Source organism: Phaethon lepturus, unplaced genomic scaffold, assembly GCF_000687285.1.
Source record: "Phaethon lepturus isolate BGI_N335 unplaced genomic scaffold, ASM68728v1 scaffold45705, whole genome shotgun sequence".
Classification (NCBI taxonomy): Eukaryota; Metazoa; Chordata; class Aves; order Phaethontiformes; family Phaethontidae; genus Phaethon; species Phaethon lepturus.
The window spans coordinates 1,564-27,598 of record NW_010543613.1 but is presented as its reverse complement, the minus strand read 5'-3'; the positions used below and the strand labels follow the sequence as shown (position 1 = coordinate 27,598).

At 39.7% G+C, this 26,035-nt stretch overlaps 1 protein-coding gene across 1 annotated transcript; it reads right to left on the bottom strand.

Annotated features, from left to right (window-relative positions):
- Positions 1 to 6,289: 6,289 nt before the first annotated feature.
- PGM2 (phosphoglucomutase 2) lies at positions 6,290 to 23,075 on the bottom strand. Its single transcript, XM_010288389.1, has 13 exons — positions 22,911 to 23,075; positions 21,948 to 22,054; positions 21,528 to 21,612; positions 20,195 to 20,278; positions 16,974 to 17,167; positions 15,631 to 15,820; positions 14,846 to 14,943; positions 12,157 to 12,337; positions 11,944 to 12,037; positions 10,950 to 11,079; positions 8,204 to 8,393; positions 7,457 to 7,590; positions 6,290 to 6,681 (listed from the first exon to the last, which is right to left on the bottom strand). Exons 1-13 carry the CDS (start codon positions 22,995 to 22,997, stop codon positions 6,579 to 6,581), a joined length of 1,677 nt encoding a protein of 558 aa, XP_010286691.1. The 5' UTR covers positions 22,998 to 23,075; the 3' UTR covers positions 6,290 to 6,578.
- Between the last annotated feature and the right edge of the window lie 2,960 nt (positions 23,076 to 26,035).

The following is a 26,035-nucleotide window of genomic DNA, read 5'->3' as shown; positions in this document are numbered from 1 at the left end:
GAACTCGGGGCTGCTGTGACTGTGGATTCACCCTTTGAAGTACCACGAGACAAATGGGAGGTTTTAAGTTTCCACCCAAGATGCTTTCAGAGTTCAAGTTGCTCCACAGTTGGGCAGCAGTTGAGCAGGAACGTTTTGGATTATGAATTTGAATGCAGGTACCTACATTGTGCTTCAGCTGAATTATAAGCCTCTGTGCTTTTCCCTCTGGATTACCCAAATGATGAATTTCTTTTGCTGTCACATAAAACAGTCTAAGTCTTTCTTTGTGATTTGTTTCATGTAAATCTGTTTAGTACCTTATTAAGGGCACGATACTAACTGCTTTGCAGTCCTTTGACTTAAATGAGCTCTGGATGAAGTACTACATTCTTATCCAATGACATTGTATCTCCAGATGCTATTTATATATAGTTCCAGACATTTCATAAACAAAATTTAAATGATAACTGTTATTATAGCACATTTGCCTACTTCATATGCTGTAGGAATGCATGCCAGCAACATTAGTGATTATCTTCTTAGACAAGAGGCTTTCTGTTATCACTAATCATGAGTAAAGAGTCAAGAAAGAGTTGAGCTACTGTTACAGATCCTGTCTGCTGCTGTCTCTGTGTTTTTGCACATTTCAGATGTCAGGGTTAATCCTCCCGCCCCTTTATTCCCATAAATACATTTGAAAATTACTTCCCAGTGATTGTGTGAGTATTTTAAGCTTTTTCTTTTCTTTGGAAGCTGCTGTTGCTATGCCATCGTTTATATTACATTTTATTTAGGTGTGTGTTAGGATATGATTGGACAGTTTAATAGGCTCATCCCATTGCGCACAGTGTTGTGATGGTGCGTGACCTCATTTCAGTTACCTGGCAATTGCTATACAAAAGAGAAATGTTGGCTTCCACTTGGAAGTTGAGCAGAAATACTATCCTTGATGAATTTGAGTGCTTATATAGTGCATATTAACACCACAAAGGAAAGTAATTCAGCTTAGTTTCATTTGATTACTTTTGTATTTAGGGGCAGAGAACAGTTCTCTTGGTGATTATTTTTATTTACAATTAATTTTTAGATTTTTAGATTTATGTATGGCATCTAGGTGCCTTCAGCCACAGAATCCTAAAAGTCCCCAATCTTGTAAAGACTTATGCTAGTGCTTAATAAATGTTAATTTAATATGATTTTAATGTTGCTATTCACAGCGACCGTTAAACAAGGATATAAGGTTTGCCTGTTGGTGTGTCCAAATAAAATCCATGAATACTGTAACTTTGAAAAGCAATAGCGAGCAGGAAACTTCATTTCCAGAAAGGCAAATTACAGAAAGGTAAATTCACTTTGTAGGTGAATTAGTTACAGATTTAAACACATACTTGTATAATATGAAAATAATTGCTTATATAGTAAATATTCTTTTATAGTGAATTCCAGTTATCCTTGTACGATTTGTTGTTATGTAGCAAAAATCTCAAATAAATCCTCTGCAGCTGCAGTACAATACTTGTGGTTTTCATAATATGCTGTGGACTAAATTCACAGCCTGTAAGGAAGATGAAATGTATTTACTTCCTTCCAGCTAGTGTGTTTCATAAAATTTACTGAAAAAAATAAAATTCAGGGGTGGATTTAAGTTGTGACTAGTAAACAAACTAATAACCTTCCAGTGAAGTCCATCAGCCTACTCTGAAAGCATTACTATATTGGGGGGGGAGTGGGGGGTGGCAGACCTTTTAGTGCTATGCTAATTTCTCCTCAGTCTCCCCTAGCCCCATAGGCATGATTCCTTATAGGATCAAATGTTTACAACTTTCATTGGAAATATGTGTATTCATCTGTTATAAAACCCAGGCTCATTTTACATGGTTCTTTCCCTAGGAGTAGCCAGGGATTCCCTTACACTTGAGTTCAGTCCAGGCTGCAAGCATTCTTTATTCTAGTCACAGCATTTCCTGTTTCTGCATGAAGCATTAGTGCCTATGCTCCCAGTTCAAGGCTGGTTATTCACAAATTACATTTGTCTGTTTTTATAATGCCTGTCCTGGGATTAATCATCTCTAAATTGGCTTCATTATCTTATACAATATTTTAATGGCAGAATTAGACCAGCTGTGAAGAAGCTGTAGCTTAACACCCATTCCAACTTGCAATACTAACTTCTCTGTTTGGTATATTCTTACTGCCTTTGTTTCGGTTCTTTATTTCAGTTCTAGATCCTCTTTCTCTGATGCAAGACAAGGGTAGTAAAGACTCTAGCAACAAGTTTCATCTTGTAATTCTGCAGTTTGTTGTAATTGTTCAATCAGCTTGATAAACCACTGTGGGCTTTGTTGTTGTTGTTGTTGTGAACTTCTGTTTGGAACAAAGCAGGGAACGGAGCAAGTAAATTCCTTGCCCTGGAAAGACAGAATGATACAGATTGGGTCATCATCTTGACCATATCCGTCTTGTTTCTGAGGATGCTCTAAAGCCGTCTTAAGGATGTCTCAGTATACATCAACTCATTGGTGGCCCCACTGCCAGACTTAAGACACTTGCGGAGCTCTCCAAGTGCATCCACTCTGTACAGCACACCTTTGTGGGATGGCTGTAAAGGCCCTTCTGTCTTGCCTTATACCACATTCACCTGCTCTGTAAGACCCTCTGTATAACCTAAAAAAAGGAGTTCTCAACCTGATGACAATAAATGACAGTCTTGCTATATCAGTACCTGGTAGATGTAACCAGTTTAGGGGATCAGTTAGGTGGAAGATGAGAGAGGGATGAGGATGTTCCCTCTAAAGGTCTAAAGAAGCAGAATGGTGAAGACAGTGGCAACAGGCGCAGCAACATCGTCACTGCCCTACTATAAGCATGTTAGCAGAACCAGTCAGGCAGCCACCTCCACCACAGCACTGCCAGGGACTGCCTGCTCTAGATCTCCAGGCAGGACAGAAGTAGTAATTAATTCATGTAGATTGACCCACAAATAACAGCAACAGCTCAGCAGAAACCCAGCCTGTCACAGGAACGTGAGGGAGAGACTAGGCCAGGTGGCTATCCTTAGCATCCCTCAAGAGTGAAGCACCTTGACAGAGTCTGAAGGCTGAACACAGATGGCTTTCCTAGGGAGAGGAAACACTAGCAAACTCTGTGTAGAGGCAGATGTGAAATAAACATCTCTAGCCTGTGGAGATGTTCAGATAAGTAAACAATAAAAAAATTCAGGACCTGTAACCCTACTGTCTTCAGACCTTCCCCATGAATTCAGTAAAGCATCCTGTACCACATTCTGTAACAAAAGAAATGCGAGACTTCCCACACTACAAATGAAAATAGAAAAAATCATGGAATGGTTTGGGTTGGAAGGGACCTTTTAAAGATCATCTAGTCCAATTCCCCTGCAATAAGCAGCAACATCTTTCACTAGACCAGGTTGCTCAAAGCCCCATCCAGCCTGGCCATGAACACTTCCAGGGATAGGGCATCCACAACTTCTCTGGGCAACTTGTTCCAGTGTCTTGCCACCATCATGATAAAAAATTTCTTCTTTATATTCAGTCTAAATCTATTTTAGTTTAAAACTGTTAGCCCCTGTTCTGTCACTGCAGGCTCTGATAAAAAGCGTCTTTCCCTCTTTCTTACAAGCTCCCTTTATATACGGAAAAGCTGCAACGAGGTCTCCCCAGAGCCTTCTCTTCTCCAGGCTGAACAACCCCAACTCTCTCAGCCTGTCCTCATAGAAGAGCTGTTCCAGCCCCCTGACCATTTTTGTGGCCCTCCTCTGGACCTGCTCCAACAGGTCCATGTCTTTCCTGTGCTGGGGACCCTGGAGCTGGACACAGTACTGCAGGTGGGGTCTCACCAGAGCACAAGGGGAGAATCAGCTCCTCTGATGAAGCCCAGGGCTGCAGGCTTGTACCAATCCACAAAGCTTCCCCTGCCCTGGGCATAGCTCATCAGGGCCCAAATTGAAGGTGCTGCCCGAGCCTGCCTCCTGCAGAACTGCTCCTCTGCCTGTGCCCTCCAGTTTGGGACCCCCCCACTCCTGGGGATCGCACCAGCTGAGTAACACAGCTGGCCCAGCCAGCTGCAGTGCATCCATCTACACTGTGGTTTAAGGTCAAATACAACTGGGACTACAGGTAGAGGCTGCAGAGTCCACACCATATGCCACAGGTTTGTAGCACCGCTTGTTCTCTGCCTACTTAAGCTGCCAAGAAAGTGTTTTACATTTATCATATGTGTACTACAGCTCTTGCTTCAGCATTTTTCTTTCAAGAAGCTTTTGTCTTTAGCATGCCAGAAGATGATGCACACCCCAGCATGGTATGCCCACTACTGCTGTATCTTGTGGCAGAGGTGCTGCTGCTGGGTGGCCCGTCTTAATCTTGATCTTCAGTCCACAGTGATCACACAGAGGCTGGATACCACGAATGAGTCAGTCTCAGAAGCACTGACCAACATCATCTAACCAGGCAGCATGCAGCCAGGGTTGGGAACTTGTGAAAAGCCATTTGCTTTGAGGCTTAGGCTACGATGCAGTGCAGGAAACAATGTTTTGCAAGGGTGGCCTGTGGTTAAGTCACAAGCCACATGTTCAGCTCTACCAAGACTGAAATTCGGGTATAGGCCCAACATTTACCCTTCCACTTCTCACGTAGCCAGTACCTCGAAATAAGGCCCCTTTCTCTGTTTTGGGGACCACACACCTGTGTCTAGCCCCATGGAAGGTTGGGGGGAAAAGGGGGAGAGACAAGCACGGACATTCAGCAGTGTATGTGCCAGGCTGGTAGTGACAGACTGGTACCACATTCCAGTAGATGACAACCAAGAAGCCAAAAAGCCCAATGCCACCAGCTAAAAAGTGCTACTCCTTGAAGAAGCAATCACATCTGCACGCAGGGTGAAACAAGTCACAGTTGAATATGAATGGCACTTGCATCCCTGCTGTCATGATGCTGAAAAGTTTCTTGAGCTTTCCAAGAGGTTCTTTGCCTGTACCCAGCTGCACAACTGGTACAATCTTCAAGTTGTACTGAAAATAACAAGGACACAGAACTTGACTTCTGGGAGGATAATAAAAACTTTAAAGTTTTGCATTTCTAACAAGTATGTAGCTATGGTTATGAATGTATGCAAGTCATAATTTACAGTTACCAAACCAGACTCCATTTCCCCTGCAGGCTTCATCCTTCTACTTACTCTGCCAGAACTGGTGCAGCTGAACATGACACCCTACATCAACCATTACCCCACAGACCCAAAAGACAGCATTCCTTTGAGGGAGGATGTTCCACATAGAAAGGCATTTACCAGGAATGGCAGAGGGAACAAATTAAGGACAAGTTAGGAGAATCAGGTGCTCCAATCTTCCATTCTGCTTCTCATCCTCCTGCTCTTTACTTTTAATCAATGTGTAAGAGACAGAGCAATAGCACATGGGAGCTATTTACTTTCAGCTTTGTTCTCCTACTTCAGTACCAGAGTATACAATCTCCACAGGCTGTCTCAATTTAATCTTTCCTTCATTTATGAAGGGGCAGTAGGGAGATGTGAAATGAAGGTAAGGGAAAAGCACGACCTCATGTGCTGAGGAGCAGGGAAAGAAGAAAAGAGGAACCTTTGCAATAGCGGGGTTAGGGAGCAGTGGGTAAGGTTCCTGCTTAATTTCTCTTCTCAGCTCTTGCCACATACTGGGGCTGTTAGAGCTACACTGATATCCAAAACAAGTACTGAAAATGCAGAAACCCCTTGTATCAAAGTCAACTGGTAGCCTCCAAACAAACCTCTCGGGTTCTACAAGTGCAGAGAACAGCATGCAACAAAATGGCAACGTCTGCTCTAAACTAGACATGCAGAGTTATGCACCAAGTCATGGTAGCATACAGTATGATAGGCTCCGAGATGGCGGTATGCATCGAACTAACTATCCATAGTTCAATGGGGCAACAGAAAGGTGCTGTATGTAGATATATTATCTTAGTATTTTCATGACATTAAAAGGCAGTTTAGTACACTTAGTATCTCTAACCTGGAATATGATGTATATAGTCCCACAGCAAATAGCTCTTCAGCCAATTCACTGTGATGTTCTTGTTTATTTGGGCCAAAATCCCCAAGAAATATCACCACTTCTGAAACATTTGCCCCAAGTTTGTCAAAGTCTCACCACAGGCTTTCAGTACCTCTTGTTAATGGAAGAGCTTGCTTTGCAAATCTAAACCTAAATAAAAAGTTGCATAGTATTACTGGATTACACACACACAAAAGAAATAAACTCCACAAAACAGGCTGCATTTCAGAAATCAGGATATTACTTATAATATTTAATTAAAACAAGTTTTGATCGAAATACATTTGCAGTCAACTTTTAGTTCATAAAGTTTTTAATTCAACTGATCAGGGTTTTTTGGTCCTTTAAGGGTAAAGGTACTTTCCTTCCAAAAAAAGATACTAGATCCAAGAGTACCCAGAGTAACTCTTAACAAAAGCAGACGTCTTTTTAGTCCGAGTTCTCAGATGTTGGGTCCTAAAAATCATTACTTCTTAAATAATGCACTTCTAATGCTGCAAAAACCAATTAAGGTAGTAACTTTGTTATTTTACTCAGTCTTTCGTTGAAGATTATTTTTTTCTGGTTGAAAGAAGTGTTTTTCAAGAGCGTTGACCAATTCATCTAGCTCCTTCTTCAGCTGCTCAACATCACTGAGAAATAAAATCCACACAAATACAGAAAACAATGTCACAGTAGAGAAGCTAAAAAGCTAAAAAGCACATTTTCAGTCAGAGGCATTTTTAAGTCTGTTGCATTGTTTTAGACAAACATTTTCTTTTACTGCTAGAAGTACATACACTTGATTTCTTATGGTAATGCACTGATGTTCACTTCCAACTGGCATGCATGAAGGCACTTAAGACTATGGAGAAGCATAAACCCATAATATAAACTAAAATAGAACAACCAGTTTGAGTTCAGAAGATCTTCTATTACTAAATGTGTATGATTAGAAATGTAACTTGTAACAGTATTTTCAGATTAATTTTCATCTGTGAGAAAGCATTATTTTCATTACATAAGTTAAGCTTATCTTTAAGATGATATGATTTCCAAGGCTATTAGTCAAGGATATAATTACTAAACATAAAAGGGTTTAAAATATATTAGAACACTTTATATATAGTTGTGCAAGTTTAAAGCAACTACGTCTGTAAAAAGAGAGTGAATATGTCTACTTTCATTTAAGGCAGAATGTTTTTCTTGGTATTGTTTTTACTGAATGTGAAACCAACTTCAAAGGAATTTCAGTGACAAGAATGCGTCAACAAGTTTTGCAGAATTGAAGCTTTACGCAAATACATTCACTAAAACAATGACTGTAGTAATATTGTTTGATCATGGAGAGCCCCTTCCCCACCAAAACAATACCAAAAAGTCACACAGCCCCTATTACACGGCATTTACTACTGTAAGTGACAATACCTGTTTCCTGGAGGTGCACAAAGTTCAGAATAATATTTGATCTTTGGTTCCGTCCCACTGGTTCTCATTGTGGCCACTCCTCCATTAGCAAAAGTGAACGTTATCATTTGGCTACTTTTACTAGTGGGAAGTATCTAGAAATAGTAAGAACAATTTTTTAGAAGCTTGGAACGTGACTATATATAATGAATTTAAGACAAAACCCATGATGATGTCGTAGAATGCAACTAAAGGATCAACTAAAGTTAAGCTTTGTTCTGTTTCCTTCATCATTGTGGACTTGAGACCACAGCAGGCCAATGACAGCCTTACCCTCAGCCTAGAATCTGGCAGCATTACATGACGGCTAGGTAGCTCATTTCAGTCTAGTCAATGTTTTGACTGCAAATAGAAATTGTTCTGTGATGGCATTTCCTGGGAGGAAAAGAAACATGGACTGTGCAAAACTAAAGAACCCAAAGCCACGTCTCAGCAGAGAGTTTAACTTACAAGAAAATAATGCGAGATTGCTGTAGCAAAACAGCAAGATCCTCCTACCTCCCTTTACAGACTGTCATCCACAAAACCAAACCAGCTCCCCACCCCACCTTCATTTCCTCCCACCAAGACAAAACAATCATCCCCATTCTAGCTTATTTTAAGATTCAGGATGTAACATAATGTTTAGAGTGCTTCTCCACAGAATTTTTCATATATGTATATATACATACTTATATGATTTATATATAATTAAAAAAATATACTTACAGCCTTTTGATCTGGCTGGCTGCTGTCATACCCAGTAGTTAGATCCCTTATTCCAGAAACTTTGAATCTACCACAGGATTTTGGGTATGTGTTTTTTCCATCGAAGTTTCTAAGGTTGTCGAAAAGCTGTTGAATAACTTTAGGATCATGGCAGATGAAATAGGAAGCTTTGGTAATATGTAAGCCATATCTGTGAAGACACAATATTAATGAATGGAAGAAGCAATGTTCTTCTTAAGAGTTGTACACCATATACATTATACAAACTTCTATAAAGCAAGAATATATATTGTAGTCATGCTCACCCAACCGTAGCATCAGCTCACTCCCTTACAATTTTAAAAAGGCCTCAAGAGCTTAATTGTCCTATTTTACATAGTTTAAAGAAACTTCTGTGCAGACACCTTTTTCTTTTAATGATTTAAAATGAGAAAGTTTACTGCTAAACCAGAAGGAAAAAGATGCCATTATTGCCTTGAAGAGCTCTAACCACCATAGGAAGAGAACAGACTACATCTAAATAGCTTCTTTGACTGGATTCCAGCTGACCTTTTCTAGACTGGTTTTTTCCAATCACACTTCAGAAGCTGCTCTCACATTAAAGTGTTTCTACCAAACCAAACTGTTCCGAACATCGTCTCTTTACCTTATGTGTTTTCTGCCAGGTAATATGATACAGAATCTGCATCAAAAGACAAATCACCTGCTAACACTGACTTTTCAAAACAGCATGTTGTTGAGAAGCACACAAGCCTGGACTGGCTGTCTAAGTGACCTCTTACTGAAGATCAACACCCGATGAGTATCTGTGATGCCACAGAAAATCTGAAGGGAAGAATCTTTCATTAGTACTGGGATGTTCACACTAGAAACCTGAAAGGTTCCTTAAACAGGGTCGTGTTTATACCAGAATGGATATCATGAAGGTCAATAGTTGTTAAAACAGTCTTGAGAATCCAGCAAGGGAATTAACAAAACATATCCTATAATGGAAAGAAGTGATGAGCCTGCTAGGATTGTGTTCTTTTCCTGATCTGCATTTACTTCTTTGAGAACGGACCCCACTTCTACACCTCCAAAATACAGAGTAGAGTTTCTTCTGCTTCAACAGCAACTCACAAGACAAATCTGACAAAGAATAAAGTAGTAAGGAGTAGAAAACTGCAACTCTATACTAGCCACAAACAAAAAAAATCAACACACAAAATGACCCCCCAAAACAAGAACCCCCTGCGCCAGTTCTAGTTTTCAAGCATCCATTTAACAAGGCAGATTTGTATCCTTCCCTGTACCTGTAGCTTTTCCACAAAGAGTGACTACGTGCAGTGACATCTTATTTTCAGGTGCATCTGCAGTCTGCACTACTACTTTTATGCTAAATGAGCTCTGACTTTGAGAGTCCTCTTCAGTGGCTGTGTACACAGTGGTACTGGGGCACAGATGAGTTCCACTCAGTTAAATTTTCTGAGGGCAGCCTGAAGCAGGTGTTTTTTAAACAAAAAAAAAAGCATGAGCCAGAGAAGGGTAATTCTTTGAATATATACTTCCAGCTATGAGTAATTAAGGGAATTCTCATGTCAGATGCTATATTTGCAGCTCTAGGCATTAATTCCTCTTCCATGCATTTATATTACTGTTTGCTTGAACCCACCTAAGCTTCTGCCATGTACAACAGCTGATAAATACCACAGTTTATTTATGCAGCATGTTAGAAAGTCTTTGCTATTGGATTCCTTCTTAAACAGTGGGTGAAACAAGCATGGCTAGTGTTCCACACAAATGGGAGCTCTGAGGACTGGTAAAACAAGCAGCACCAAGGCTGAGTTTTCCATGAGTGTCTCTGCAGGTTCCACCATTCCTTTGTTAGTGTCTATGAGACATGAAGAGGTGGAGAGCATCAGCCAGCTTGTGCTGCTCCCTCCATTAAAACAAACAACCCAAAACCCCCACAAAAACACTCCCTGCCCCATGAAATCCAATAGCCATCTTTGCTATTGACTTTTTGTAGGTCTTTGAACACATTAAAAAAGAACAAAAGTCGTCCTTCGTATTAAAAACGCTCAGAGGGATACCCAGCTATATATAGCCAATAGTTATGGCCAGTCACAGCACTTCTGCATAATCAGCTGAAATCTTAGTATTCAGGAGCAGAAAGAGAAAGAACAACCAACAACCGACATATACTATTCATCAAAAAAAGACAGAATAATATAATAAAAGGCCTAACTTTAGAGCCAGCTAGAATTAATTTAATCACAAGCAGCCCTGCAAGCAGGACAGAGTCAAGTTGGCTTCTATGAGTTGCATAAATATGACAGAGCTACTTAGACCCATTCTGCCATCAACATTTTTGGGTGTCTGGCATATTTAAGCAGCAGGAAGTACTATGATATCTACAACACAGCAATACTGCTAGCCAAAACCAGGCCAATCTTCCATAAAAGGATCCCAGAGCAAAACTCCCCAAAAGGGAAAAACCCGTTTAGACAAGCAGTCAAAAATACCTCAAAAATCTCATTAACTGATAGGGAATTAGTAAGGTATTATTATTATTTTTAAAATACCTTAAAACAACAGAAAACAAAGTCATAAATATATTCATGCCTATGAGGAAGGAGCGCTTTCTAAGAGATTAATAACCCAATTTTTATTTCTTCATATACTATAGGTTGCTTTTGGGTCCCTATTAACCCCAGTATGTGGAATGGAGAAAATCTGAAAATTAAACAATTATAATCAAACTCACTCATCATAGACAGCTTTCAGCTGCTGAGACAAAGACAAATTCCTGGCTGCCAAAAAACTAGCCATCTCCGCAGTTATAACAGCAGCGCTGACACCATCTTTGTCCAGAACAGCAGGACAGCACATATACCCTAAACAAAGAAAACTTTATATAGTTGATATATTTTTATGAAGAAATAAGATCACACGGGGAGGGGTTGTGCAGAGTTAATCAAACCAACGTCTTTTAAAGGAGAAATGCACATTACCATAGTATGGGCATTTTAGAGTTTAACCAAAAGTGGAAATCACACTAATCAGTGTTAATTTTAGATAGGCAAGGTATTTAATGGAATTTCAAGATAGAGACAGATTTGTATCATATCAGTGCCAGATGCTCCTGAGGACTTTTGGAGCTCTCATGAAAGAGAAATGCCACACTGCAGGAACAATGCAAGTATAGCACTTTGTCCCAATCGTGATTACCCTTACATGGTAGCACATGGTAACACTGATAATTATCTGTGAAACTATTCACATTTTCTCTGGTTTTCAGGTACTAAGATATTCAAGAAATAGCATTACAGCTTTACAATTTCCTTCTCATGAACTCATACCTTTTATTCATTATTTCCAAATTCAAGTATAATTTGGGGGAGTTTTTACTTATTTTATTCACATTTAAATTGAGCTTAAAACTGTCAGGTAAACATACTCAATTTGAAGTCTGAAAAATGTGTTTGTTTTTTTTAAATAGCTTGTGCAGAATTTGCAGTCCAAGTCTCCACAGCCATACTACTGAAGATATATACATCTAGCTCACATCAACATAGTCTGTGCTAAGCAGAGATACAAAGGGATTAAAACTAATGATACCAATCAGCCAAATGGATGATTATTGACTACTCATGGAAGTACACCCATTGTGTTGAGGACACTTCTACTTTGCCATTTTTTGTAGCAGTCCTACTTTCACTATTTTATAGGATACCAGAACATAATATTCTGTTTCTTACCTATAGCCTCCTCAAATGCAAACAGAACAGCTTTTCCCTGGTCCATGAGCTGTTTGGCACGGTTGCCCATCCACTTGAAACCTGTCAGTGTTTCCTACAGCAGTGAGGAGGAAAAAAAAGGCATTAAAAATAAAAGCAATGTTTTACAAAGATATGACACTGTGTAGGAAAGCAAATAAAAGAGCATGGAATAACATGTAACATGTTGCTTACCTCAAAGTGAAAGCCTTCCTTTAGCGCAATTGCTCTTAGGATTTTGGAAGAAACAGTACTGGATAACATGTAGACATCTTTAATGGCAGAAGTGTCCCTATTGTGATTTTTCCAGCAAGTGAAGATCCACCAGCCTAAAAGAGCTCCCAGCTCATTTCCAGAAAACACTTTCCACTCACCGCTGAAGGGGGGAAAAAAAAAGAATTAGAAAGTATATGAAATCAAAAGATAATACTGGAGAGAGAAAAAATAAATCTATTAGTTCTTCCATATAAACCACTGCATCTGAACTCCAAGTAACAATAACAAGGTATCACGCGTTCGTTATGAACAAACAAACAAAAAAATTACTCCCCCCAAAAAATCTGAAGTGATTGCCTTCCTCTTCCATCAGATGTCCCAGCTTTTGAGTTCATCCAAAGATGAAACAGTGATATTTCCAGTATATTTTAAGTAAAACAAACATATTCAGCAGACAAATTATAAAATCAATGATTAAGACAAGCACAGAGACACGAAAATACAATTCTCAAGTGATCAGTAATTTTGAGTTGACTCAGTGACAAATACTTCTTATGTGATCACAAATACATTGAGAAGATTGGAAAAAATTGCAAACAGGTAAAAAAAAGATTAACATTGATGTGTTGCTAGAACAAGAAAAAATTGAAGGAAAAGACGGATGTCAAAATTGCCCAAAAATTCCCAGTCACAAAAGGGGACAAAGACACCGCCAAACTGACAAAAACCAAGACCTACAGAAACAGTACCTGTTGTGAAAGAGAAGCAGACTCAGTCTCCTGCATTTATTGGTGCCAACAGGCACAAAGCAATGCACAGCAACAACTTAGCTTAAGAGCGCTGAGAGAGTGTGCTCTAGCAGGAGTTTCTGTCAAAGAAGAAGTACAGATACTGTAGAAGCCCATATTAATATTTGATTAGTGCATGAACAGCTACAGCAGAAGTCTGAGAGGGGGACGCAGGACTGAAAGTTAGGAGACAAGTGAGACTGGCTAAACAATTAGCAAAGAGGTAGCAGAATGAGAGCACCACGCTCTCAATGGCAATAAATACAATAAACTTACAGCTACCAAAGGCTTGAAGGGAGGTGTAAGTTTTTAGATAAAAAATAGGAGTGATTTTGCATTCTTGTTTTAACCCATCATAACTAGCACAAACTGAAGCTTTTTAAGCTTTTTCCTCAATGCTTAATTGCCAACTGAGGCTGGCACAGGCCAAAAACATTAAAATAAAGATATTTCAGCTAACACTGCCTGAGATACAGCAGAGTGCCAATTAGCCCATTCTTCTTTTAAAGGCAGAGAAGCCTCCTTAGTTCATGCTGTGAGGCTAATGAGTTAAAAAAAAAACCCCAAGCCCCAAAGAAAACAGTGCCACCTTTGAAGCTGTCACAAGACCAAAAGACATTATCTGGTAAGCAAAATGGATATTTGCACTGTTTCCTTTTACTGGGTTTTTGGAATTTGCCTAAGTGATACAGGTTCAAATATCTGCGTCATCCACAATCACTGATGACATCTAGTAGGTGCCCATCTTATCCCTTGGGTACCAAGGGCTGTTGCCATGATTTTATGTCCTTCTTCTGGCTCTCATGCACAGGGAATTCAGTTACATCATTTCTGCTGCTGGCCCAGAGGCAGATTTTTGTTCTGCTCCTCTCTGAGCCAAAAACCTTGAAGTTTCCTTTTATCAGAGATTTATGGTTTCTAACGGCTCAGATTAGTTTCTGTTTTATCAAGGTAGATAAAAGAGAAACACCACTATCTGTAGATGATAACAAGTGCAGTACTTCATCTTATTTTCATTCATCAAATATAACCACAATACAGAAATGCAAATAATTGTAGAAGTACAGGATATCGGGGGGGCATGAAATAAGGGGATGGCAATATTGGGTCAGAACTATAGGTCACACATTCCACACATACGGAAAAATTTGAGAAGCCCCTGTTTGAGCAAGTTTACTTTTTGTGATCCTGTTCTCTGGATATATATCTCTCTATATATGATATATATAGATAAATCATGCAGGTATAGCTGGTCCTTAAAGGAGAGAGTACAAATGGCTATACTGAGAAGTACCAAACACTGACAAAGCTTAAGGTGAAATGCAGGTACCTATCATTTTGCACAGAAGTGGGGAATTGAGCGAGAGAGAGGGGCCCAGATCATCTAATGGTTAGTAAAATGCCTCGTCTAATAGTATTTGAGAAAGAAGGAACTCATTAAAGAACAGGGATGTTCCCTATTCCTGAGATTATCAGGGAACTACAGAAGTTCTCCTGAATATTCAAGTTATTATTTAATAAACATAGTATGAAAGACTGTTTATCTGTCTTCTGTGAAAAATTTCTAACTGAAAACCTACCTTTAAAAAGGTATAGCACAATCACAACAATTCACATGCTTCTGTGCATGCCTCAAGTACAGTGTGTCAAGTATTTATTCAGGCTTCTCTACAGTATCTAATATTAACCATTATTTCATTTGCTGCCCCTACTGTGGTCTGCTTCATACAGTCCTCTCACATTTCTATGTGTTTTCAGTCCAAAAATTACTACTGTAACTTATTCTATCTTCCTTTGCAACACGGGTAGAAAGAATCCCCCAAATGAGCTTAGCCTTTAAGTAAAAAATGAAAATGGTTTGCATTTCTTTATTACCATACCTCTCTTGTTTCTCTGCCACTGCAAGTCGATCAGCATCAGGATCATTTGCTAAAATGATTTTTGCCCCATCTTTTTCAGCCAAAGCAAAAGACAAGGTCTGGAAAAGTGGTAAGCAAGACCAGGTTAATGTTAATATCCCAAATAATATTTTAACTATCTTTATAGGTTTTAAATAAAATGGGAAAATTATTTAAATCTCAAACACCCAAAATATCTCTACAAAGAAACCCAAAACTTCAAGCCTAGCAGCAGTAGAGCACAGGTATTGATATTTAACTTCACCTACATCATTCCACTTCTGCATCCTGAGTCAAATGCTACTTAGATTCAACAGGATTCTTCAATAACAAAGTGTAGCAGAAATTCTAACTGCCTTTCAGGACTTCCCCTGCCCAGTCCTGGTGTCATATCAGAACAATTTAGTCCTTGTATTTCAGATGTAAACTGTACAAACTTTCCAAAACCAACTGTGAAGATTTCTTTATTATTTTATTTTTTAAGGGAACTGTATCACTATGTTGTATGTGCAGATGTTGCCCATTCTGTTAGAGTGCAGGACAAAGTAGTTTAAAGTGACAGTTAATTATTACCTGACTGGTTCAAAAACAGTTATAAATGTCAATGAAAGGATACCAGCTAACTCTTGTCTAAATGTAAGGCTACGAAAGAGAAACAAAATAGACCTTCAACCAATATTAATAGCCATGAATACTGCCAGAAAGGAAACACTGTTTGAAAGACATTGCAACTATTAAATTTTTTTTTTTTTTTTAAATCTATTTACCAGAACACCTTTGCCTTCTTCGGGATTTGGATACTTCACTGTGGGAAATTCTGGATCAGGATCCTTCTGCTCCGGAACAGCAAAAGGAGGGCTAAGGTCAAATGCCTTGAAGGCCAACTGCACAAATTTATGACCTACGCCATGCACAGAAGTATGAACAAATTTCAGGTTTGTTTTCTTGTTTATATTCCTGAAATAAAACAGATTAACAGTAAACTTGTATATGGAAGAATATTCTGCACAAAATTGATGATGTTTGGAAACAGATATGACTCAGTATTCTATATCATTATTAAAATTATAGATTAAAGTAGGTCAGATTTTAAAGGTAGTGACTTGAAAATTGGCTTCACCTCATTTTCTAGCAATATGAGTCACTCTTGATATCTAATGCCCTGGTAGGTGCAAATCATTGGAATTAGAAAGATAGTATGCTCTATGCATGCCAGAGGAGGCGAGTAGAAAACAAATACAACTAAGACAACTCTTCATCCTCAACTCTGGCATTTAAACCAGCTCCAAAGACCGTGAACACAGTGAACTGACAGCAGCCTGCCTCATTTGAGCACACTCATTTTTATGAAGTATGTTACTGAATGTGTAGAACATACCTAAAGGCATGTAAACTCACAAGGAGCCATTTAACTCCTATTCTGAAAAAGCCACATAATTTCTCACATAGTCCAAATTTCCTAGTTTCTGACTTTTAGTGAGAGTAAGAATGTGGTTACTGGTGGTTAAAATTTTGACGTAAATAAGCAGATCTAACAGATTACTGCTTATCATTAGATGATGGTTTAATCCATAAACAATTCTACTTGTTAATCACAAAGAGCAACATCCCACTTGATTTTGCTGAGTAAAGTTTTTTAAAGAGCAAGTGGCAGGAATAGGCTCATGCAAGGCGCCCAGGGCCACCAGGAGCACATGGTTAGAATGACAGAGCGAGGCTCCTTCTTCCAGAACTCGCTTAACAGCCTGGGTCACCTTCTCTCTTAGAAGCCCATTTTAAGGCTGTTGGACCATCAGTGTCAGCTCACCCCCAGCTGCACAAGATAGCCCCAGTCTTGCTGTGGCATTTCGTTGATGTGTAGTCATGCAAATAAAGGGAGATGATATAATCAGAAACTAATCGCTCACTTAGCTGGATTAGACTTCTGCCAAACCAGCTTCATGAACTGGCTTACTACGTCATCACGCAGCTGCCGGTGCCACCACAAAAGATGACAAGGTGGCACAGACAGAACCGGATCATTGCTGCCCTGACTTCCATCAATTTAAACTGCCCCACTGACGTACTAGATGGAAAACCCCATGTTCTTAACGGAGTTAACACCAGTTACCTGTGAAAGCATTGTTTCTGTATGTCTTTGAAATATTCCTTATTGACCGTGGCATACGGATCATGAAGTAGCAGGCTGCTGTCAATGAGTTTGTCATCCCAAGCCTGAGGCCACGGCTCTTGGTTCTCCTCAATAGCCTGAGAAATTCCTTTGTCATGAGGGGAAATGATCTGAGCACCATTTTCCCAGTAAACCTAAATAATAAATAGGGTAAGTGAGTATTTTTTCATTAACATTGTAGGATAGCTTTGTTGGTTTTTTTTGTTGGCTAAGGTGCACTGCATTTGGTAGAGTATTACAGTAAATTAGGCTTAAGTACACCCAGAGCATTCCTCTGTTCATATTCTCAGTGTTTTCTCTTGCAACCCATTTTTGTTCTATATAAAAAAGCTGTTTAATTTTATCAGAAGATATCAAAAATCCATAATGAAACACAAAACATGACCCAGGTCATTTATTGAGAAGATTCAAGTATGAGCTTGTCTGCCAGACTTGGGATTTTTGTCCATGCTATTTCATATACTTTCTTCCAGATTTTTAGGTATAATCATTATATATAGAAGAATTCTTAAGAGCAAAAGAGTGTGCAAATGTGAAACACATTTACCACAAAAGAGAAAAAATTAAGGAGAAAGACACAAAACCTTTTCAGCTGCCTACAGCAGCAATGTTGCCACAACAGCAAACACAAATTCAACTAAGTTTCAAGATGTTCATTATTTGTAGTCTTTGCCTTTTGTTGATTGCTTACACATCCAGGATAAGCAAGTCTTATCCAGGAAGAGGGGTACTTATTATGGTTTACTTTTTTACAGTTGTTTGCACACTTCTTTCTACTGACCGTTTACAGACCACAAGTTTAAAGAAAGATACCTAACAGCATCTGGGCCATGTACATGTGTAGCCCAAAAAAAAAGAAAAATGTAAAAAAGTTGATTAAAAGAGAAATTGATAAAACATCCAAATAAGCTATCGAGATGAATACATGAAATATTTAAAGAAGCAATTTTAAACAGACATTAAGTTCTGGAGGGAGAGACAGCAAGAAATCATCCCTGCTAATGCCTTCGTTTTCTATTAAGAAGACAAAAAAGATATCCCAATTTCCATTTTCATAGTTTGGAAACTGTCTGTATATGACTAGTCCTGCTATGGGATGACTGGCAGACAGACAGCTCAGTCATGTTTTTTTTCCACTGGAAAGCAGATTTCTGTCATAGAAAAAAGTCACACTCACTTAGCAAAAGAAAAATATATTAGAAAAAATTAATGGAATTTATTCAAAATGTTTTGTACCAGCAACTCATTAGGTTCCACATATTTTTAACTCTTTGGGTTTACAAAACTAAAAAGATCTTTTTACATCATGAATTGGAGAAATGACTAATGCTTTTGAAAAGAGGTCACTTAATATTTTAAAGTGTTCCAAAGCATATTGGGCTTGCATGGCAAGGTTTTGGTAGGAGTGGGGGCTGCAGGGGTGGCTTCTGTGAGAAGCTGCTAGAGGCTTCCCCTCTATCCGATGGAGCCATCTGACACTGGCTCCAAGATGGAACTGCCGCTGGCCAAGGCCGAGCCCATCAGCAATGGTAGCAGCACATCTGGGGGAACGGAGTTAAGAAACCGGGGCAGGGGTGGAACCTGCACAGCTGCAGCTGGAGAGAGAAGTGAGAACATGTGGAACAGCCCTGCAGACCCCCAGGTCAGTGAAGAAGGAGGGGGAGGAGAGATGAAGCAGCCCGTGGTGAACACCATGGTGAGGCAGGCTGTCCCCCTGCAGCCCATGGAGCTCCATGGTGGAGCAGATCTCCACCTGCAGCCCATGGAAGATCACCTGCATGCCCTGGAGAACACCACACCCACAGGAGACTGTGACCCCGTGGGAAGCCCACGCTGGAACAGGCTCCTGGCAGGACCTGTGGACCCATGGAGAGAGGAGCCCAGGCTGGAGCAGGTTTGCTGGCAGGACTTGTGACCCCGTGGGGGACTCACGGTGGAGTAGTCTGCTCCTGAAGGACTGAACCTATGGAAGGAACCCAGGCTGGAGCAGTTCATGAAGAACTGCAGCCTGTGGGAAGGACTCACATTGGAGAAGTTCGTGGAGAACTGTCTCCTATGGGAGAGACCACACACTGGAACAGGGGAAGAGTGTGAGGAGTCCTCCCCCTGAGGAGGAAGGAGCAGCAGTGATGAACTGATCACAACCCCCATTCCCTATTCCCCTGCACCACTGGTGGGGAGGAGGTAGAAGTTGAGCCTGGGAAGAAGGGAGGTGTGGGGGGAAGGCATTTTTAAGATTGGGTTTTAGTTCTCATTATCCTACTCTGATTTGGTTGGTAATAAATTAGTTTCCCCAAGTCGAGTCTGTTTTGCCCATGACTGTAACTGCTGACTGATCTCTCCCTGTCCTTATCTCGACCCATGAGCCTTTCATTATATTTTCTCTCCCCTGCCCAGCTGAGGAGGGGAGTGACAGAGCAGCTTTGGTGGGCACCTGGTTCCCAGCCATGGTCACAGAATCACTAAGGTTGGAAAGGATCTTCAAGATCATCAGGTCCAACTGTTAATCCAGTGCCACCATGTCCCCTAAACCATGTCCTGAAGTACCACATCCACACGTTTTCTGAACACTTCCAGAGATGGCGACTCCACCACCTCCCTTGGGCAGCCTGTTCCAATGCTTGACCACCCTCTCGGTGAAGAAATTTTTCCTAATATCCAATCTAAACCCCCCCTGGCGCAACTTGAGGCCATTTCCTCTTGTCCTATCACTTGTTACTTGGCAGAAGAGACCAACACCCTCGTCACCACAACCCCCTTTCAGGTAGTTGTAGAGAGCGATAAGGTCTCCCCTCAGCCTCCTTTTCTCCAGACTGAACAAGCCCAGTTCCCTCAGCTGCTCCTCATAAGACTTGTGCTCCAGACTCCTCACCAGCTTCGTTGCCCTTCTTTGGACACGCTCAAGCACCTCAGCATCCTTCTTGTAATGAGGGTCAACCCACCACAGAAAGAACGCAACGGTATTACTTATCTTCCTGCTTTTTAGAGCTATGTTAACAGTATAACATGCTACTAGCTTTAAATACATACACCTAGAAGAGATCAGACTATCAATTAATTTGGTCTATACCATGATAGGAACTATACACAATAGTATTAGTATCTCTACATGCAAAAAAACCTCTGAAAAAAAGTCAGAAAAATAGATCATATAGCAATACCTTGTAACCATTATCTTGTTTTGGATTATGGGAAGCCGTAACCATAATTCCAGCACAAAGCTTCAGATGAGTTACCGTGTATGGCTGTAACAAGAGAAAGTTATCTGAAGTGGAATGTGCAAAATATTACGTATTATTTATTCTCATGCATGTGCAATACTTCTAGACTGCTGAACAAAAAGAAGGCCAGGATGTGATTCCTACAGACTGATGCCCTAAAGCAGAAGCTAAGTAGCACTTGCTCCACTAGACCCCATGTGGCACAACTTTAGCCCTTGCTTTTTCTTATGCGTTTTCCCATGTATATATTCTTAGCGTTGTTTCAGACACTTTGTGGATCTCTAGAGTAGTGTTTTTATAGAAGGAAACTGAATGCATGTGTTGCCCACTCTAGAACGACTTGAGACACCTGAGGTCTTTAAGTGTGCAAAGTCTGTTGGGGTAATGACAAAAGTCTACATAGAGTAGAGAATTGCAACTGGAGCAGTCTCATCTGTACTATGTTTTGAGAGCAGCCTGTGGAGCAACTACTCTATCGTGGTTCAGAAGCGCACTGTTTTGGAACAAATTACATTATTTGTGACCTCAGGTACAGCTCGAGTTTATGCCTGGCTTTTTATTTAATACTGAATGCAATTAACTGCAGTTCTTGCAACAATGCTTTAAGCTGCACTATGAATAATTTGACCCTAAATCTACCAAAATTTGTACCAATAAAGAATACTACATACAAAGCCTTCATCCTGCTATGTTCGGTTTGCAGCACTCACTGGAGCAACTGGTATCGGGCGAAACTGTTGCTTTTAGTGCAGAGGTAGGGGTTTCCTTTATTGCTCTAGAGGACTGACACCTAGTGATCCGATGGTGAAAATGCAGACACATTCAACATTCAACACCTCCTACCATAACATCGCTGCACTCCAGCAACCTGCTACTTAAGCTACTTGGGATTCAATATCCCAAAAAGAAAAAAAAAAATTTAAAAATCTCAACCAAACCAAACCAACCAACCAATCACAAAACTTAATGCGTGTGTATGTTTCAGACTTCACACTCCACAGCAATCTAGAAACGATGAGATGTCTTCTACAAGAAATCTGCCCAAATGCAGGAATGAATAGAAATACATCCCACAGTCACTGATACTCCACTAAGCTTCTTCCTTCTCTTGCTGTGGATGTTGCAAACTAAATATAGCTAAATAAGCATAAAACTAACTGCAAGTAGAGCTTAAAAAGTTAAAAGTGGTTTGTCTAGTTTTCCTTAACGTAAGTAACGCAAAATATATGACAGAATTTGTGTGTATATAAGAAGATATAATAGAGAAACCTACCACAAAAGGAGTCGGTGTTATATCAGAGAACAGATAAACTGGAACTCCTTGACTGATGAAGGTATTAGCCGCAAGTCTTGCAAACCTGAATAGGAAGAAAAGATGCCTAGGAAATATATTCATTTTCTCAGCAATTCATTTCCTAGAATTCACAGTTCCTCCCACTTTCAATTAAAAAAAAAAAAGAAAGAAAAACCCATATAAACAAATGCCAAATTATTACACAGACCCAGTTTAAATGTGTTCCCTCACTATTCCCAACAGACAAAGCACAATGCTTTGGCATTAACAGAATATAGAAATGCTATAAATCCCTCACCTTAATTCACTCTATAGAAAGAGAAAATACTGTTAAAGCAGATATAAAAACATAATGGATCACACGAGACATCTACAAGATACTTAAAATCTAAAAAGTACCTTTTGCTACTACCTCCGCTGGAAAGATGGGCACGAGCATCAAAACCAATCACAACTCCTCTCTTTTTCAGGTCACTGAAATTCTTCTCTAGGTATCTGCAAAATCCCTGAAGACAACAACAAATCCACCTCATTAACCCAATCTTAATATTTAATTTATCATTGCATTAAGATGCTTGCTAAGATGCTGATGTCTTAGAAAGGTAAGCATACATAACATCTCACTGAATTGGACTGGGATTCAGTTTGTCTAGGACCACACCAAGAAATATCAGAAACCTTCCAATCAATATAGTGAAGCTGGAAAGCATTTAAGTACTTTTTTGAAAAATCAGAACCAACTCCTGAAAGAAACAGTTACCATGATTAGTCTGAATTGCAGATTTTGAGAAATTATTTAGCTGTGTTAGGTCTCAGTTGAAGAAGAGAACAACTGGACAATATTTCATTTTTTGAACGGAAATCTGTCAGTTTTTTTAACTAAACCTCACCGTTAATAACAACACCTGCTTAGGACATGATACACCACCGCTCCAGGCTAGAGTAATTTAAGGTTTTGGGGTTTTTTTCAGCTCTTCCCAAGAAGATCTATTTTAGGACCTTCATGCATATGTATAGCTTCACTGCATTTATGAAAACGTACGTTCAACATACACAAAGCTTACCCAAATGCTGTCTACCTTTGGGTTCTTTTGTAGTTGTTGCATCAGGACTAGCTGATCCACTTCAGCTTAACTGTAGCTGTGTATACATTCAATTGCAAATCAAATATGGAAAATAACTTATTTTAATGGCTTAATAGCTTCGCTTTGCTTGTTTTCAGAGATCAGCACTCAGCTAAGAAAACTGTCGGAATAGTAAAAAAGTTGTACTACCGTAGAATACCCATTCGCTTGTCATAAATGAGGCTCTTCCATTCGTATGTGCAACCAGTTAAGTGAGATGAAGTGCTGAACACAGTACCTGGGTTGTCTGGATAATAGTCAAGTCATTCATGTGGGAAATCCCAGCTCCCATGGCAGCCCTGAGCCCTGCAGTTCCAAACTCCATCCGCGAGCCGAAGTATTTCTGCAGTTCTCCAGCATTTCCTTCAGCAACCAGTTGCTTCACTGTTGCAGACGTTTTTGGATTCTGTAGATACAAAATTCAGATATTCTAGAGAAGGTTTCGTTTGCTTGGTTGTAATACGCTTAAGCTTCTTAACAAAACTGACTTTCTTTCCTGCTTTCTGTACTGGGTTATCTCAGTATCGAAACATAGCACACCACTTCAAGAACAGAAGAACTCCTGCTACATCTTCCTAATTTTCAGTCAGTGCAACCCCAAATATTATTTATTTTAGATTTATTTCCTTAAGTGAACATGCTGCCTTGACAGCAGTGTATATATAACATTTTGGGAAGTTAAAAGATTTCCGAGATGTCTATTTTAATATCTTCTGGTTTTAAAAACAAAACAAAAGCAAACCAAAAAAGCACCTTTACAGTTCAGAGAATTTTTGTCATCACAACACAAGAACTACTCTAAACATGTAAGAAGGTAAGTTAAGCTGATGATTAAGAAATATTTGTTACTTCCTTAGCACTATGAGTTAAACAAAAAAAAAAAAAAATCATAACCTTGTCTCAAGACTGGCTAACACCAGAGGCAGCAGCAAAACTAAGCAGACCAGGCAGAAGATAAAGATGGCAATTTGCAAAACATTTGCAGGTAATGCTTGTAAAAATAAGCACAACCCTCAGGATGAAAGCTTAGCAACTACTGCTGAATTCTTCAGTAAAACGACTGTGCAGAGTGGCGATGGAAAGGCTGCCTCAGACTGCTTGCAAACAGTGAGGAGTTTCTAAGTCTCACTGCTTTTTGTGGGATATTGCTTGCATCGACTCCTCTTTGTTGTTATCAACTCTGTTTCCAAACTTCGGAATTAGTAAAGTCCTGTATGCCCCAACATCTCAATCTTAGTAACGTGGGATTTGTGAAGTTTAGTATTTGATTTCTCGAAAACCAATGAGCCAACTGGACAGATGGCACACTCCAGTCACCAGGCAACAGGGCTATGTGGAGAGGCGGCATCCTCCCCAGGTTACTCACCGCATGATTACACACACTTTACACTGGAGTGCAAAGATTATAATTTCCAGATGGACAAACAAGCTTTGATTTCTAGTCAACCAAATGACCTCATAAAAGTCACAGACTTCACTATTTCTTGGATGACCTAGGAATGCTTACAGGAAGGGAAGGCATATCATCCTAGGGAAAAAAAAAAATTATTTCTGCAGGTCCAGAAAATGCTGCAGAAGATGCACAGTAGTAGGCACGTGAGTGAGTTTGCATACAAAAGTGTAAGCATTCTCCACACCAAACTAAGACCAGGGCCTGGATGCCCTAATCATTGACCTGTGCAGCTGCTGCTGCAGGACAAACAGCACAGTTTAAATAAATACCCAAAAAGCTAAAGAGCCTTTGGTGTTAATGAACAAACTATATAATGCAGAATAAGCTAAATAAGAAAAAAAAAAACCTATCAGGATTCCTGGGTGCAATAAGCAACTAGGTACCCCAGAATTACTGATTTCCAGTTTAAGAATTACCAATTTACCAGTCCAAGAACATTGTAACTGACACTTCCTTGTAGGAGGCTCCACATAATTCTGTATTATTACAGAGTAATTATATTCTATAATTATAATAATAAATATAATTCTATGTTATCCTAGAGTAATATAGGTCAGCATAACTATTTTGAGTTAAGGCTGTTCAAAAGTTGCACTTTTGCTGCAATATCAGGCCTATGTCTCATAGGTGAAGCCTAAATGCCACCTTTTGCATCAGGCTTTGTATGCTGCCTCATCACCTTCTTTCCTTCCCCTGCATGAGCTTTGGGCACAGGAGTTGTCTCTTACCGTTGAAACGGGCATCTCTCTGGGTAGACGCTGCACACATTTGTATAGATGTTGGACAGACTAGAAGCTGTAACGCCGATACAGAAGGTCAGCTTGGCACTAGGATCATACTGTAGCTCTGACAACCAAGGATATTTTTGTTTACTATTATTAGAGGAATTTCCCAGGTTTGGGATCTACTATGAAACTACAGGGACCCTCCAGTTTTTCAGGTCTGGTTAAATGATTGTACTTATCCAGGTGGCTGCCTGAGTCTTGGAGTTTCAGTCCACATCATTTAGTAGAAAAAACCTGATTGTGTAAATGTAGTTGTTTTGGTTGTTACCCCTTGCCCCCCTCCCCCCCCGGCAAAGTAACGGTAAAAGCCAGGCCCAAGTCTGTTTAATACAGCAGAAGGATTTGTCCAGAATTCCTGTTGCAATTGTTTATGGCTATATTCTACCAAGAATCTGCCCCCCGCCTTTCTTTTTTTACTGTACAGACAGCTGTTCCCATTTTGTTTCAATTTTAGCAATGTTATGATGCCATTGTAGACAGCTAAGAAAAAAAAACCTAAACATTTTGAAGCAGAAGAAAAAGCCAAAACCAAATCCTCACAGCATCTCTAGTAAAGGAGGACCCAATTGTATCTGAAGGATGCAATGCTGGGGCTTTTTTCCTTCCTTGCTGGTTCTCTCAGGTTACACCTTTTCTACTTTCAAGTAAAACTGGATGCAAGTATGAGAATACTGATTTCTGTGAATGCAGTGGTAGGTGATTTAATACAGAGTTAATATCCGGTAGTGCTATTTGCTTAAACATCACCTGGTAACACTTGAGTTAATTTGCTTTAGTCTACATTACAGGAAGGTCCCAAAGAGGTTTCATCAGTGCAGAAGTCCCCACAAGGTTTGAGAGTAGAGAGGCAGCTACTGGCTGAACAGGTTTTATTTTTAACAAAACCAGAAGCTACCTTCTATCCATAATTTTATAATTGATAATAGAAATGAAAAATGTGATACTACTGTAATGAATACAGTGACAAAATCAGCCTGGTAACAAGCTCAGTAATTGTCATTGAGGTAGACACTGTAGGTAGAGTAGTTTCTAGGTGGAAACTTCCTGTTAAATCAGCAGGACTGTCTTCAGCCATAAGGGCTTGTTCTTGCAAACTATTATTCTGTAAGGAACGTGCAGCTTATC